This window comes from Hemitrygon akajei, chromosome 6, assembly GCF_048418815.1.
Source record: "Hemitrygon akajei chromosome 6, sHemAka1.3, whole genome shotgun sequence".
Taxonomy (NCBI): Eukaryota; Metazoa; Chordata; class Chondrichthyes; order Myliobatiformes; family Dasyatidae; genus Hemitrygon; species Hemitrygon akajei.
The window spans coordinates 68,270,038-68,284,289 of NC_133129.1; the positions used below are offsets into that span (position 1 = coordinate 68,270,038).

Consider the following 14,252-nt stretch of genomic DNA (forward strand, 5'->3'; position numbering starts at 1 on the left):
TTGTAGAAGAACTCCATTTACATTTTTAGGTCAATGGTTTAACACATCAATATATAGTTTGCAATGTAATGAGGTGCAGCATTAACTCACACTCAAACGTGTAATGAAACAATGTTAATCACTCTTAGCAAGGCTGATAATACAGCATTCCCAATCCAAAATAAATCTACACCCACCATCAATCAGGAAACAGGTGGAACTCCACACAAAGGCTAGTGGATTCAGTGTAAGAAGATATTTCAAAAGAGGTCAACGGAGTAATGGCCAAATCTAATTAAAGCGACCCAAATCGATTTGAACCGTGATATTGCTAACTGAAAATTGGAGGCTTGTTATATCTGACAGATGATTTAATATATTGGAAAAGTTAGCAAAAGCCTATTGTTGAGATTAATCCATGGCTGCCTAAAAGAGAGATCCATTTACTCTTGATACAGGAGGCAGTAAGCTTACATGCCAGCAGATAGCTGGAGAGGATAAGGACCATCTGCTCACGTCCATCACTTCTCAGCCCCAGTCTTTTGAAATTTCCTATTTATACTTTGATCAGCCTGGGCCTCTTTACGGGTCTGTCAGTGAGTCCTGAGAAGCTAACTTTTTAAAACTCTGATTTGAACACAGGATACAAGGGTGTTTTCGGCCTGTTGGGCAGAAAAAAATCACTTCTAATCGGCGCTCATCATGAACTTTACCCCAGCCGACATTCCACTCCTGATGATCTTCCTTATGATAGCCGGGGGCTCAGCTGGCGGGAGCCTTCCCAAAGGTTTGCTTCAGTCACTGAATTGTTTCATTTAAATTAAGTGATTGCTTTGTATTTGGTGGAGATTTTTGTGTACAGTTTCTCAACAACCTTTTGGACTACCGGTTTATGAGTTAATTTATCTACCAGTAGGTAATAAACTTGATTTATTTGAAACAAGATGCAATGGTTGGTTAAAATAGCACAAGGCCAGGGAAAAGCAGGATACTCTGTGGCTCAGTACAATATGCCTATTGCTTGAGGTCTCCTCTGATAGATGTTCTTTGATTATTTATTACCAAAGTTTATCAGAGTGGAATATTGTGTTAATTATATATTAAATAGAGAATGCTAATCTATGCAATAGTTCGTCAATTAACTACACCAAATCATCTTTGGTATGATTGATCTAGAATTGCCAGTCAATCTGTAGCAGGAGTAATAGCCTGGGAAGTTTGCTGCTTACAACAGCTTGTCCTGTGTGTTTGATTTCAAGTGACCATTAAGGGAACCACTCTCTTTAAGATGGTGCTGGTGAGCAAAACAAAGAATATAACTAAATACTTCAATAATAACATGCTTTTGGGTAAAATTTATGGTAAATGATCACCAGAAACAATGAAGAGGTGGGCAGAGGCAAGGAAGAGTTGAGAGTCGAACAGGCAAAGGTGAGGTGAAGTCAAGGCAAGGCAAAGTTGGGCTGAGGAGAAGTCAATGTCCGTCCACCTAAACCAAGGAAGGGCCTGTGGTTTGATCGATCTAAGCACCAGGCTGATTTGGAAAGGCTGGCTACAGGCCGAAACATGAAGGCAGGGTCCAGGCCGAGAATGTATCAAAGTGACAGGGTCCAGGTCCTGGAATGAGGAACAATGTTTAGACAATTTGAACGCCAGGTCAGATTGGAAAGGCTGGGTATCAGGACCAGAGGAGGGTCCGGTTGTGCTTCCTACTCCGAGGCATTTACTCAGCTCTGCGCTGGGGCTGAGGCTGTGGCCTACTCTGGGCTTTGCGTCTGTGAACTCACTTTCATTCTGAATGTTATTTGCTTACTGTATTGTTCTCTCTGCATATCGGGAGTTTGATGGGCTTTTCTTTATGGGCTGTTTTGGGTTCCTTTGTTTTGTGGCTGACTGTAAGGAGACGAATCTTGAGGTCATATAATGTATACATAGTTTGAACTTTGAAGCCATAAGACTAACAATGAAAAAAGAAGCCTAGATATCCTCTGAAAGAATTGTAGGACAACAGAAGGAGTTGGTTTTAGAGGAAGAAAGTCAAAAGGTGAAATAGGCAAAAGGTAACCCTTATCCATCCCCCCTACCCACTGGACTGAGCAACTGTCATTTGCAACAGTTATCCAGGCATCAGACTACCTGGCTACAGAGGCGAGGAGAGCTCTGGGCTCTGTAGTGTGCTTGCCAGTCCTGTTTTAAAGCTCACTGTAGACGCCTGGGTTGTTCTGAGGCAGGCGGTGTGAGAAGAGCAGGAGTGATTGGTTCCAGAGAGATAAATGGCTGCTTCAGCTCTCAATATGGACAGAGAAAGCTTAACCCTTTCCCATCACTTACACTTCCTTCAAGAATGCCTACAGATTGTTCCGCTTCTGCTCCTCCCAAATGGCAGCCCTTCCCTGGCCTCATTCTGATGTTTTGGGGTTTGGGGCAGCCTGAGGTCCCTTCCCATTTGAGTACAGGATCTGTCAAACTAGTAAACAGCATATAAACTCTCTATGCCCACACTCTAGTGCAACACAAAGGGAATATAAGTGCTGTTTCTCAGATGATTTGAACCCAAGCCCCATCTACTCCATTAAGTAGAAATGAAACGCTTGGGAATCTTTTGATAAAGAGCAGAGCAGTTCTCACTCATACTCTGCCTAAAGTTCATCTCACACCCAACATCAGCGACCCACTCCCTGCTCAGTGCCAAGGTAGACTAGTTGACCAGCAGAGATGGAACTGACGACATGCATTAAAGTAGGCAGATTTTGACTCACAGTCTCATCCACACACTCTCCTCCCTGGATCCCACCCCCATTAATTCTCTGGACGCTGGATAAGGTATCACATTCGGGCAGTCAGAACAAGGGAAAAGAGAGATAGGCCGCCATGTATGATGTCAGATTTCTGTGGTAAAGTTAGCAAAAGGAAACAGGGATTGTTGGGGCCATTGTTAAGACCCAATTTTAACAAAAAAACTTCTGTGTTCTGTTAAGATTTACTTAGAGTCTGAAGGTTTAATAACAAATATTGTAAGTCAGAGAGAAATGTTTAACACAAGCAGTGACGACAAGTATTCTACAGCTCCTTTCAGAACATCCCAACATACTAAGTGCAGTAACTTACCATGTATGAAACACAATAGCCAATTTGTATATCACAACCTCTCATGATCAGAATCAATATTAACAGCTCTAACAGATCCCTAGTAGATGAGCTGAGTTAATATTATGATCCTCTACTCCAAATGTCTCCAATAGTCCCACGTTCAAACAGACTTATGCACTCTAAAATCATAATATTTGACCAAAGTTTGTGTCATTCTATATGTAGGGTCTTGAAAGGAAGGGTGTGTAAGTCAACAGAACTAACTTAAGATGAAATTTAGGAGTTTCTAATTCACAAGAATCTGTATTAATGTTGTCTCCTTTTATAAATTTCCTTTATTAGAAGTGTCATTAATCACATAGGAATTCAATCAGAATCAGAATCAGAATTAGGTTTAATAGCACCAGCAAATGTTGCCAAATGTGTTGTTATGCAGCAGCAGTAAAGTGCAATTCATAATACTAAAAACTGTAAATTACAGTAGGAAGTGTGTATATTCTTTTAAAGTTAAATTAAATAAGTAGAGCTAAAAGAGAAAAAGAGATTAGCGAGGTAGTGTTCACGGGTTCAATTTCCATTCAGAGGGGAAGAAGCTGCTCCTGAACCGTTGAGCGTGTGCCTTCAGGCTCCTGTACCTCCTTCCTAGTGGTGCCAATGAGAAGAGGGCATATCCTGGGAAATGGGGATCTTTAATGATGGATGCCACCTTTTAGAGACATTGCACCTTAAATCTGGCTGTCCTGGATGCTGGGGAGGCTAGTGTCCATGATGGAATTGACTGAGTTTACAACTTTCTGCAGCTTATGTTGATCCTGTACACTAGGTCCCCTCCATAAATGCAGGTGTTGCAGCCAGTTAGAATGCTGTCCATGGTGCACCTGTAGAAATTTGGGAGTGTCTTTGGTGACATACTAAATCTCCTCAAAATTCCTAATGAATTATAGCTGCTGTCATGCCTTCTTCGTAACTGAATCAATATGCTGGGCGCAAGATATATTCTCAGAGATGTCGACACACAGTAGCTTGAAATAGCTCACCCTTTCCATTTCTGATCCCTCTACGAGGACTGATGTGTATTCCCTTATCTTACCCTTTCTGAAGTCCACAATCAGTGCTTTGGTTTTGCTGACATTGAGTGCAAGGTTGTTGCTGTGACGCCCTCAACCAGCTGATCTATCTCATTCCTATACACCCTCTCATCACCATTCAAAATTCTGCCAATGATAACTGTGTCACCATCAGATTTATAGATAGCATTTGAGCTGTGCCTAGCCACACAGTCGTAGGTGGTTAGAGAGTAGAACAGTAGGCTAAGCACACATCCTTGAGGTACACCATCGTTGATTGTCAGCAAGGTGGAGATGCTAATTCCAACCCATACAGTTTGGGGTCTTCTGGTGAGGAAGTCGAGCATCCAGTTGCAGAGGGAGGTACAGAGGCCCAGGTTTTGGAGCTTTTTGATCAGAAATGTAGGAATGATTGTGTTTAATGCTGAGCTGTAGTCAATAAGCAGCATCCTGACTTAAGTATTGTCCAGGTGACCCAAGGCTGCACGAAAAGCCAATGAGATTGTATCCACTGTGGGCCTTCTGTGGCAATAGGCAAATCGCAGTGGGTCCAGCTCCTAGGTGAGACAGGAGTTGTCTCTAGCCTCTCCCAGTCTCTCAAAGCACTTCATCACCAGAGATGTGAGTGTGACTGGATGATAGTCATTTAAAGCAGCTCACCCTGCTCTTTTTGGGCACTGGTATGGTTGTTGCCCCTTTGAAGCAGGTGGGAACTTCCAACTGTAGCAATAAGAGATTGGAAGTGTCTTTGAACACACCTGGCAGTTGGTTGGCATTAGTTTTCAGAGCCCTGCTAGGTCGTCCATCAGGGCCTGCCACCTTGCAAGGATTTACTCTCTTGAGAGACATTCTGACATTGGGCTCTAAGACAGAGATCACATGGTCATTGGATGGTGCAGGGATCCTCATAGCTGTAGGGTTCCTCTCCCTCTCAAAGCTTGCATACAAGGTGCTGAGCTCAGCTGGGAGTGAACCATCATTGACGTTCATGTTAGATTTCACTTTGTAGGATGTAATCTCCCCTGTAGAGATGCGATTCTGGAATATTAGGAGTACTATCCTTTAGCTAGGGTGTTGAACTGAGTTCAGACTGATACCCATTTTCTTGTGCAGATCATTGAATGCAAGATGCAAGAACATTGAAAAAGCTGTGATCAATGCCAATGCCAAGGCTCCCTTTTCAGCCTTTTTATGATGATTCCTTTGCGAAAGGAGAACAACATTGTAATTAGTAAATTCAGAGAGTGAACTAGTGTAATCTTAGATTAATTTATCATTAAAAAGGATGACATATTAAAAGTCTAAGATGTCTTAACAGTGAATAAATCTCCTTGGCTTAATTAATTAATCTTTTTTTTAACAAAGAAGTAATGAAATATATTAATGAGGATAATGTGCTGGATGTAGTCTATACGGACTTTAGTAAGTCTTCGACAAAGTCTGACATGAGAAACGAGTTGAAAAATATCAGTACTCATGCTATTCAGGGTGAATTGGTGCACTGAATCCAGAATGTGCTGGTGTAGTTAGTGGTGGTATAGAGTTGTTTTGTGATTGTGACCAGAGTGTACCTCAGCGATTGGGCTGGAATCTGTATTGCGTATAATTGCATTAAGGATTGGAATATGATTGTAAGAGGTATGATTGGTAAATTTGTAGATGAAACTAATTCATTTTTGTGTTGTTGTGAGTGAAGAGAATTTTCACAGGGTACAGAATGATGTTGATCAGCTGTTAACATGGCCGAGCAATGGCATTTGGTATTTAATCCTGATTAGTGTGAGAGGACAAAGAAGGGTTGAACATCCACAATATATGTTAGAACATTAGGGAGAATTGATGAAGAAATGTACCAAAACAGAGCAATATAGAAGTCTGAAAGTCTTTGAAGGTAGTTAAGGTGGTGAATAAGGTATATAGTAGTCAGGCTTTCAATAACAGAGAGCCTTGGCAATGACATTGATTACAGCTTTTTGGAGGAAGGCATTTCTGATCTCTACATTTAGTGTGCAATGCTTCTTGACCTCTCTCCTAAGCATCCAGCGTGCCTTTAAGGCTGCATCCAACAGATTTGATGTACTTCCGGGGCACCTTGAAGGTGATCTTATTGCAATGCAGCTTGATAGATACGATTAAATATTCCCGTTTCAGCCTGATACAGCTGAGAATCACAATTGCTTCCAAAGTCTATACAGTTAATAAAGATGTTTTAATACAATTGAACAATCTATCACTGAGTAAAACTGATGGAAACAATGCGGATTGTGGCTGTATGTCTCGTCAGACTCCTCGAAGGAAATGTGGCTGCCGATCAGGGATATGGATGCGTTTAAGAAAATGGGGTTTCAACTCCCAATACTGATGATCTTGCTGGCAAAAGTACCATCTTTAGGAAATAAAATCAAAGATCTCAAAGCTAGGGTGCTCTATCAGAGGGTCATTAGAAATGTTTGCACCTTTAGTTTCGTGGAAACCTGTTAACCCCTTCTGTACCGAGCATAGCGAATCAGATTGCCGGTGTTGTGTTCTTTATACGTACCGTGGGTTTCTAATAACAAAACATATTCTGGAAGAATAGAAGTAGAACTTTTATTTACAACAGCAACCAAACCACGTTTTTAACCATACAAACTTCTCGATCATTCTGTCATTTCTGTGCATGCTCAGAACTCTGTCCAATCATGTTCTGACACGTGATATCACCACAACTTCCTTTCCTTAAAAAGAAAAACAATTAGCAACATAGATCATAACAAATGCATAATTTAACATGTCTCTATCAGTCTTTCTGAGGGTTTACAAACACAAGTAGACCTTCTAAGTGGTTTACACAGTTCTTGCGTCTCATTGTTATTTTCATGTTTTTCCTGGTCTGCATCAGTTAACGGAAACTCTGAAGTTGGCTCTTTCTTGAGGTCTTTGAGAAGAAATCACAATTCATTCATTAACTGCGTAATCTCTTTTTTGTGCTGAGACTTCATCATTTCAATAAAACTTCTCAATTCCTTCACTTGTGCTTTCTCTTCTTCAGTTGGATCCTGATTCTTGTCACTCTTTGGCTTCAGATCAGTATTGTACTGTACCGGCAAGTTTGGTTTTGGTGGCAATGCTTTGTCAGATGGTAACAAAGGGATGGGTCTGGGATCTTTCTTTATGACTTCTTTTACTTTTGCCATGTTGGAATCAAATACTGTTCTCTCCCTCTCTTTCATCAAGTCACTGTAATCTGATTCTGTGTCACTGTCCAGGACTAAGACTCTTTTCACCAAATTCAGTCTCTCACAGGCAGATAGACTCAGCATTGACTGTACATTTTTTGGCACGACCACAAATAAAAGTGTGTGCTCAATATTTCTGTGTGATACTTTTGCCACACATGTACCTTTAACTAGAATGTCTGCATCTGAATACCCAGTCACTTTTATATTTGTCTGATGTAACTTTGGTCTTGGCTTTAATGCATTAAACTCAGATTCTACAAGAACATTTACTTGTGCTCCAGTATCCTATTTAAACAGAATATTAGTTTGGTTCACTTGCAATGGCATAGTCCAGTCGTTCTTACTTTATTTTCACAAAGCACATCACATAAAGCTCCTCAAGTTCATTTTCAAGCACTGAATTTACTTATTTTATTTTCTTTCTACTTCTGCAACAGGGTGAAAAATGATTGATCTTACCACAGTGATGGCACATTTTTCCATACACTGGACACTTTTTAGGTCAGTGCTCCCACCCACAATGATCACAAATTTTTTTCTTTCAGATGACGTTGTTGCTCTCTGTCAGTTTTGTTGCCATTTTATTATTTTTTCTAACATGTTTACGTTTTTCTACGGTGTCTACGCAGCTCTCAATGAAAAGCCCTTTACCCTGTGATGTCACGGTCTCAAAGCTTTTTCCAAATCTACGTCTGGTTCTTTTAAGGGTCTTTCTGTCAGAGCATTGTCCAGAATGCCGCAAACAATTGTCTTTAATGAGGGAGTCCATCAGCCCTGTAAACTCGCATGTTTTACTGCAGTTTCTCAACTCGGTCACAAATTGATCAATCGTTTGACCAACAGGTCAAACAGGTTTACTCTGCCAACAGGTAAAGAATTTGTACCGTTCATACGTCACATTGTGCTTCGGTATGCAAAATGCATCAAATCTGTCCATTATCGCTTTTATCTCCATTCTCAAAAGTAAAATGGTTATATACCTTAACTGCGTCGTCTCCAATCACATGGAGTAGGATCACTACTTTTGTTTTTTCCGATTTATTTTCTGCTCCGATCGCCGATAAATAAATTTCAAAATGCTGTTTAAATCTTCTCCAGTTTTCAGCAACGTTTCCAATCAGCTGAAGCGTCGATGGGGATTGCAAAACTTTCATTTTTAAAGCTGTTAGCAAACACTAAAAAAGTTTGCACTTTTTTTTTCAATTTTCTTCCATTGCCATATTATTCTTCTAGACCGGCTTCTGACACCATGTTGTGTTCTTTATACATACCGCGGGTTTCTAATAACAAAACATATTCTGGAAGAATAGAACTAGAACTTTTATTTACAACAGCAACCAAGTCATGTTTTTAACCATACAAACTTCTCGATCATTCTGTCATTTCTGTGCATGCTCAGAACTCTGTCCAATCACGTTCTGACACGTGATATCACCACAGCCGGCTTCACTATACACCGTCAGGATAGGACTGTAGAGTCTCACAGAAGCGGAGGTGGAGGTGTATGTCTCATGATCAACTCCTCTTGGTGCACAAATGTATCAGTGTTGTCCCAATTCTGCTCCCCAGACCTGGAATATCTCGTAATTAAGTGCGGTCCATTTTAGCTGCTGTAAGAGATTTCAGCAATCATTTTGTTAGCAGTATACATTCCACCTCAGGCCAAAGTCAAACAGGCTCTAGACGATCTGAGCAATGGGATCAACATGCACAAAACAGCACACTCTGACACTTTCACCATCATTTTGGGTCATTTTAACCAGGCCAGCTTGAAAAAGACATTAAATAATTTCCATCAACAAATCACTTGTAGTACCAGAGGAAACAACACACTGGACCATTGCTACACCACCATCAAGAATACCTACTGTGCTATTCCACGCCCTCACTTCAGGAAGTCTGATCACCTGGCTGTACTTCTACTCCCTGAGTACAGGCAGAGACTGAAGACTTCAGCACCAGTAGTGAGAACCAAGAAGGTTTGGACAAGGGAAACACAGGAGTGCCTACAGGACAGCTTTGAATTGGTGGACTGGACTGTATTCAGGGATTCATCTTCGAATCTGGATGAATATGCTGCAGTTGTTCCTGACTTCATTAAAACCTGTGTGGATGAGTGTGTGACTACAAAAACTTTCTTTATATTCCTAAATCAAAAGCCATGAATGAACCAGGAGATACGCCATCTGCTGAAGGGTAGATCTGTGGCATTTAAGTCTGGTGACCCATGCCTGTACAAGAAAACCAGGTATAACTTACGGAGGGCTATTTCAAGAGTGAAGAAACAATTCTGAGCGAGGTTGGAGGTGACATCGGATGCACGTCAACTCTGGCAGGCTTTGCAGCACATTACTTCCTGCAAAGCGATATCTAATAGCGTGATTGGCAGCAATGCTTCACTACCAGATGAGCTCAACGCCTTCTATGCCCACGTCGAAAGGGAGAATATAAATACAGCTGTGAAGATCCCTGCTGCACCCGATAACCCTGTGATCACTGTTACAGAGGCCAATGTCAGGCTGTCTTTCAGGAGGGTGAACCCTTACAAGGCATCAGGCCCCAGCGGAGTACCTGGTAGGGCTCTGAAAACTTGTGGCAACTAACGGGCAGGAGTATTCAAAGTCATTTTCAACCTCTCACTGCTTTAGTCGGAAGTTCCCACCTGCTTCAAAAAGGCAACAATTATATCAGTGCCCAAGAAGGCAATTATACTAGGTGAGCTGCCTTAACGACTGTCGTCCAGTAGCATTCCCATCTATGGTGATGAAATGCTTTGAGAGGTTGGTCATGGCTAGAATGAACTCCTGCCTCAGCAAGGACCTGGATCTATTGCAATTTGCTTCTTGCCATAATAGTCTACAGCAGATGCAATCTCAATGGCTCTTCACACAGCCTTGGATCACCTGGATGATACAAACATTGTGTCAGGATGCTGTTCATTGACTATAGCTCAGCGTTTAAGAGCATCAATCCCACAGTCCTGATTGATAAGCTACAGAACCTGGGCCTCTGTACCTTCCTCTGCAACTGGATCCTTGACTTCCTGACTGGAAGACCACAGTCTGTGCAGATTGGTAACAATATCTTCTCTTCGCTCTGATCAAGACCAGTGTACCTCAGGAGTGTGTGCTTAGCCCACTGCTCTACTCCCTGTATCCCCATGACTGTGTGGTTAGGTATAGATCAAATTCCATCCATAAATTTGCTGATGATACAATCATTGCTGATAGAATCTCAGATGGAGATGAAAGGATTGAGATATACCAGTTAGTGGAGTGGTGTCACAGCAACAACCTTGTATTCAATGTCAGTAAGACAAAAGAGCTGAATGTGGACTTCAGGAAAGCTAAGACGAGGGAACACGAACTATTCATCATAGAAGGATCAGAAGTGGACGGGTGAGTCCTGGGCTGGATATCATACTCACTTAAGGAAGGTGAAGTGTTTTCCATAGCCTCTCCTTTCCAAATGTAGAGATCACCACAGGGCCACTGTTTGGCTTGCCATGCCGGAGGTGACTCGCATATGGTCTCTCCTACACTACTGTGTCCATAGCAACGCCTTCTCAAGGTCGCCCTGTTCTTACTGAGTTTGCTCTGTCATGGCACACCTGAGCGTCCAGTGGTATAACTAGGCTGGGCAGCCAGCCGAGAAGAAGGACAACTCCAGTTCCAAACCCGGGTAGATGAGACTTGTTAGCCTTGCCAGGCAGTCTGTGTAGGAAACAGAAATCTCCAATATTCAACCTACCGCCGTGCAGTCGCTGCAGTCATCACAGCTCGCTGCGCCATTGTGGAACGTCTCGTGGCCTAGAGTGTGGAATCAGCCCAAGTGCATCGATCCTCTCTATAAACCTATGCAATGCAGGTGGGAAGAGAAAAGTCCTACAGCGATGGAGAAGGGGCACCTCTACCGTCACTAATGATCATGCCGTCGCCCCTGAGGACTGTCTTCCGTCCTGATCTTCGCAAACGAAGAGCCAGCCATCATATACTTACTGATTTAGTTACCTTTTTTCTTACCATATTACCATGTATTGCATTGTACTGGTGCCGCTAAGTTAACAAATTTCACGACACATGCCAGTGATAATAAAACTGATTCTGCTTCTGTTTTTCTGAGAAGATATTACTTAGCTGGTGCTGCAATTTGCTGTTCTGAGCATTAATTGTCAAAATGTACATAAACTACAATGTCAGAATTAATGTAGAAATCACAGCTGGTGAGACACTGGTAGAGGATCTGTTGGTGGGCAACTCATCTACATGGGAGCATTGGGCACTTGGACCCAATGGATGTATCTCAGATGCCTACTTGCCCAAAGACTAGGAGGTCCAAAGTCTATCCCTTTGTCCAATTATTCTTTTCCCTTTGTAATGCTCTCCTACCTGCACCACTAGTGAGCTGACATCTAAAGGCAGATATGCCACTTCCCAACCTATAGCAACGTGATCCTGGATAGGACTGAAGCTCGGAAATCTCAGCACAGGGACATCCAGCTACACAAATTCTCTACCCACTAACCGAGACGGATGGTCTTTGACAAAGCCCAAGGGTCTCTTTCTGTGCTATGTGATTCTCATAGGCTCGGTGTCATCTGAGAATGGCAGAGCTAAAATATTTTCTTAATCAGCAGGGATATAGAAATATGACATCAAGGTGAGTAAATGAGGTTAGGGTGGCAGAGTAGGCTCACGAGTGTTTAGAGTCTAATCTCATTCTCATGATCCAGGATATGCCAATGGGTACAGGCCATATTAATGCTAGATTGTGATGTCAGTCTGTGTTAGCTGTTGCCACAGAAGTATTAGGTTTATGGTAAAACTAATGATGTAATTCTCCATTCTCTGCTCCCTACAAAGATGCAGGATATAGCATTCCTGAAATTCTTAGCAATTCCCTCAGTTTGAGGGATGAGTGGAAGAGGAAGACAAATTGGATCTGCATGAACAAAAAGGGACATGAGAAATACGGCAGGGGCTTAAGATATGACTTGATGCTGTTCAGGAAATCCCAGAAGCTGAAAATATAACTCTTTGCATCAATTATGCCAGCAAAAAGTGTGAATTCATTGTAGTCCTCTCAAATGACCTCAACAATATGTACAAAAGTCATTACTAATATAATGCAGGTGCACTGAGTTTAATGGGGGGGGGGGGAAGAGAGAGAAAGACACGGCTAGAGAGAGAGAGAGAGAGAGAGAGAGAGAGAGAGAGAGAGGTAAGAGAAGAACTGTGCAAAGGACTACCACCAGAAAAGGCTGGTTGGGCTGAATAGTCTGATTCACTGCAGTATATTGTCTGCAATTCTGTAAAAATAAAGAATTAATTACTGTATAAATATTTAATGCGTATTCTGGAACTTTCCAAGTGAGGAAGAAAATACATTTGGGAGTTAAGTTAGGTGTTAGAGGAAAGGGAACATTATCCAGATATTTAAGAGCAAAAGTGAGAAATGTAGTGGAAACTGTGTAGATACAAACAGGAAGTTTCAAAGGGATATAGACAGATGAAGTCACCACACAAAACTCTGGGCAGATGGAGCTCAAATGGAGAAATGTGAGGTCATTCACTTTGCATCCAAGATAAATATACTGGAATATTTTCTTAATGGTGAGAGTTAAGGAGCTGTGGAAGAGCAACAGACTTTAACCATCCAGGTGTTATTACATTCATTCAACGGATAAAAGCATTGTTGGCAAGGCCACATTATTGTCCATCTCTAATTGTCCAGAGACTGGGAAGCTTGTTGGGCTATTTCAGAGGGCATTTAGGGGTCAAACACAGAACTGTGGGTCTGGAGTCTTTACAGCCTAAGTGGATGGCAGATTTCTTTCCCCAAAGGACACAATGAACCAGATGTGTTTCAACAACAATCCGTCGTTTCAAGGTCTCCATTACAGATAATAGCTTTCTAATTCCCAAATTTTTTCAATTATCTGAATTCAAATTCCCAGTTGCCATAGTGGAATTGGCACTCATATTCTCAGACTGTTAGCCCAAGCCTCTGCATAACATCAAATCACAAATGCTAGCATAAAACTGAGCAAGCCTGGGACACTAATGACTAAGGTCTAAAGCACAAGCAAAAAAAAAATTGAAGGTTGTTTTAATTTGAAGGTTTTTACATGTTAAATAATCTAGGACACAGAACAGTACAGCACTGGAACAGGCCCTTCAGCCTACAATGCTTTGCCGAACCAATTAATTAGTAATCAAATGGCTAACTAAACTAATTTCTTCTGTCTACACAATGCCCAAATTCTTCCACTTTCATCAGATTCATTTGCCTATCTAAACAACTCTTAAAAATCTCTAATGTGTTCTGCCTCTAGCCCCACCCCAGGCACCGCATTCCAAGCACTCACCACTCTCTGTGTAAAATACTTGCCCTCACATCTCCTTTAAAATTACCCTCCTCACCTTAACTTAGACATTTCAACACTTGGAAAAAGATGCTCGCTGTCTACTCTATCTATGCCTCTCATAATCTTAGAAACCTCTATAGATCTTCCTCAGCCTCTGCCTCTCCAGAGAAAACAGCCCAAGTTTGCCCAACCTCTCGTTATAGCACATGCCCTCTAATCCAGGCAACATCTTAGTAAACCCCTTCTGCACCCTCTCCAAAGCCTCGACATCCTTCTTATAAAGGGGCGACCAAAGCTGTATGCAATGCTCTAGCTGTGCCCTAACCAGAGTTTTATAAAGCTGCGACATTAGTATAGATCGTTACTGGTTCTGTAGCCTCTTCACTGTATTTTCAGAGGATAAACTGAAAGATTTTGACAGTGATTCCTCACAGAGTTCAATAGCAGGTCCATGAAACCAGGGGAAACTGGAACCAGGCAGAAATGCAATCTATGTTAGAGAATTCCAAGGCCTTGATTTGGTGGTTG

General features: G+C 41.8%; 1 protein-coding gene across 2 annotated transcripts in view; it reads left to right on the plus strand.

The window, feature by feature from the left end:
- The first annotated feature begins 575 nt into the window (after window positions 1–575).
- Window positions 576–14,252, plus strand: part of musk (muscle, skeletal, receptor tyrosine kinase) — a 177,094-nt gene continuing 163,417 nt past the window's right edge. For both annotated transcript variants that reach the window (XM_073048585.1, XM_073048584.1), the window contains exon 1: window positions 576–766. In XM_073048585.1, coding sequence (XP_072904686.1) covers window positions 682–766 — 85 coding nt within the window. In that variant the 5' untranslated portion in view covers window positions 576–681. The remainder of the gene's footprint in view (window positions 767–14,252) is intronic.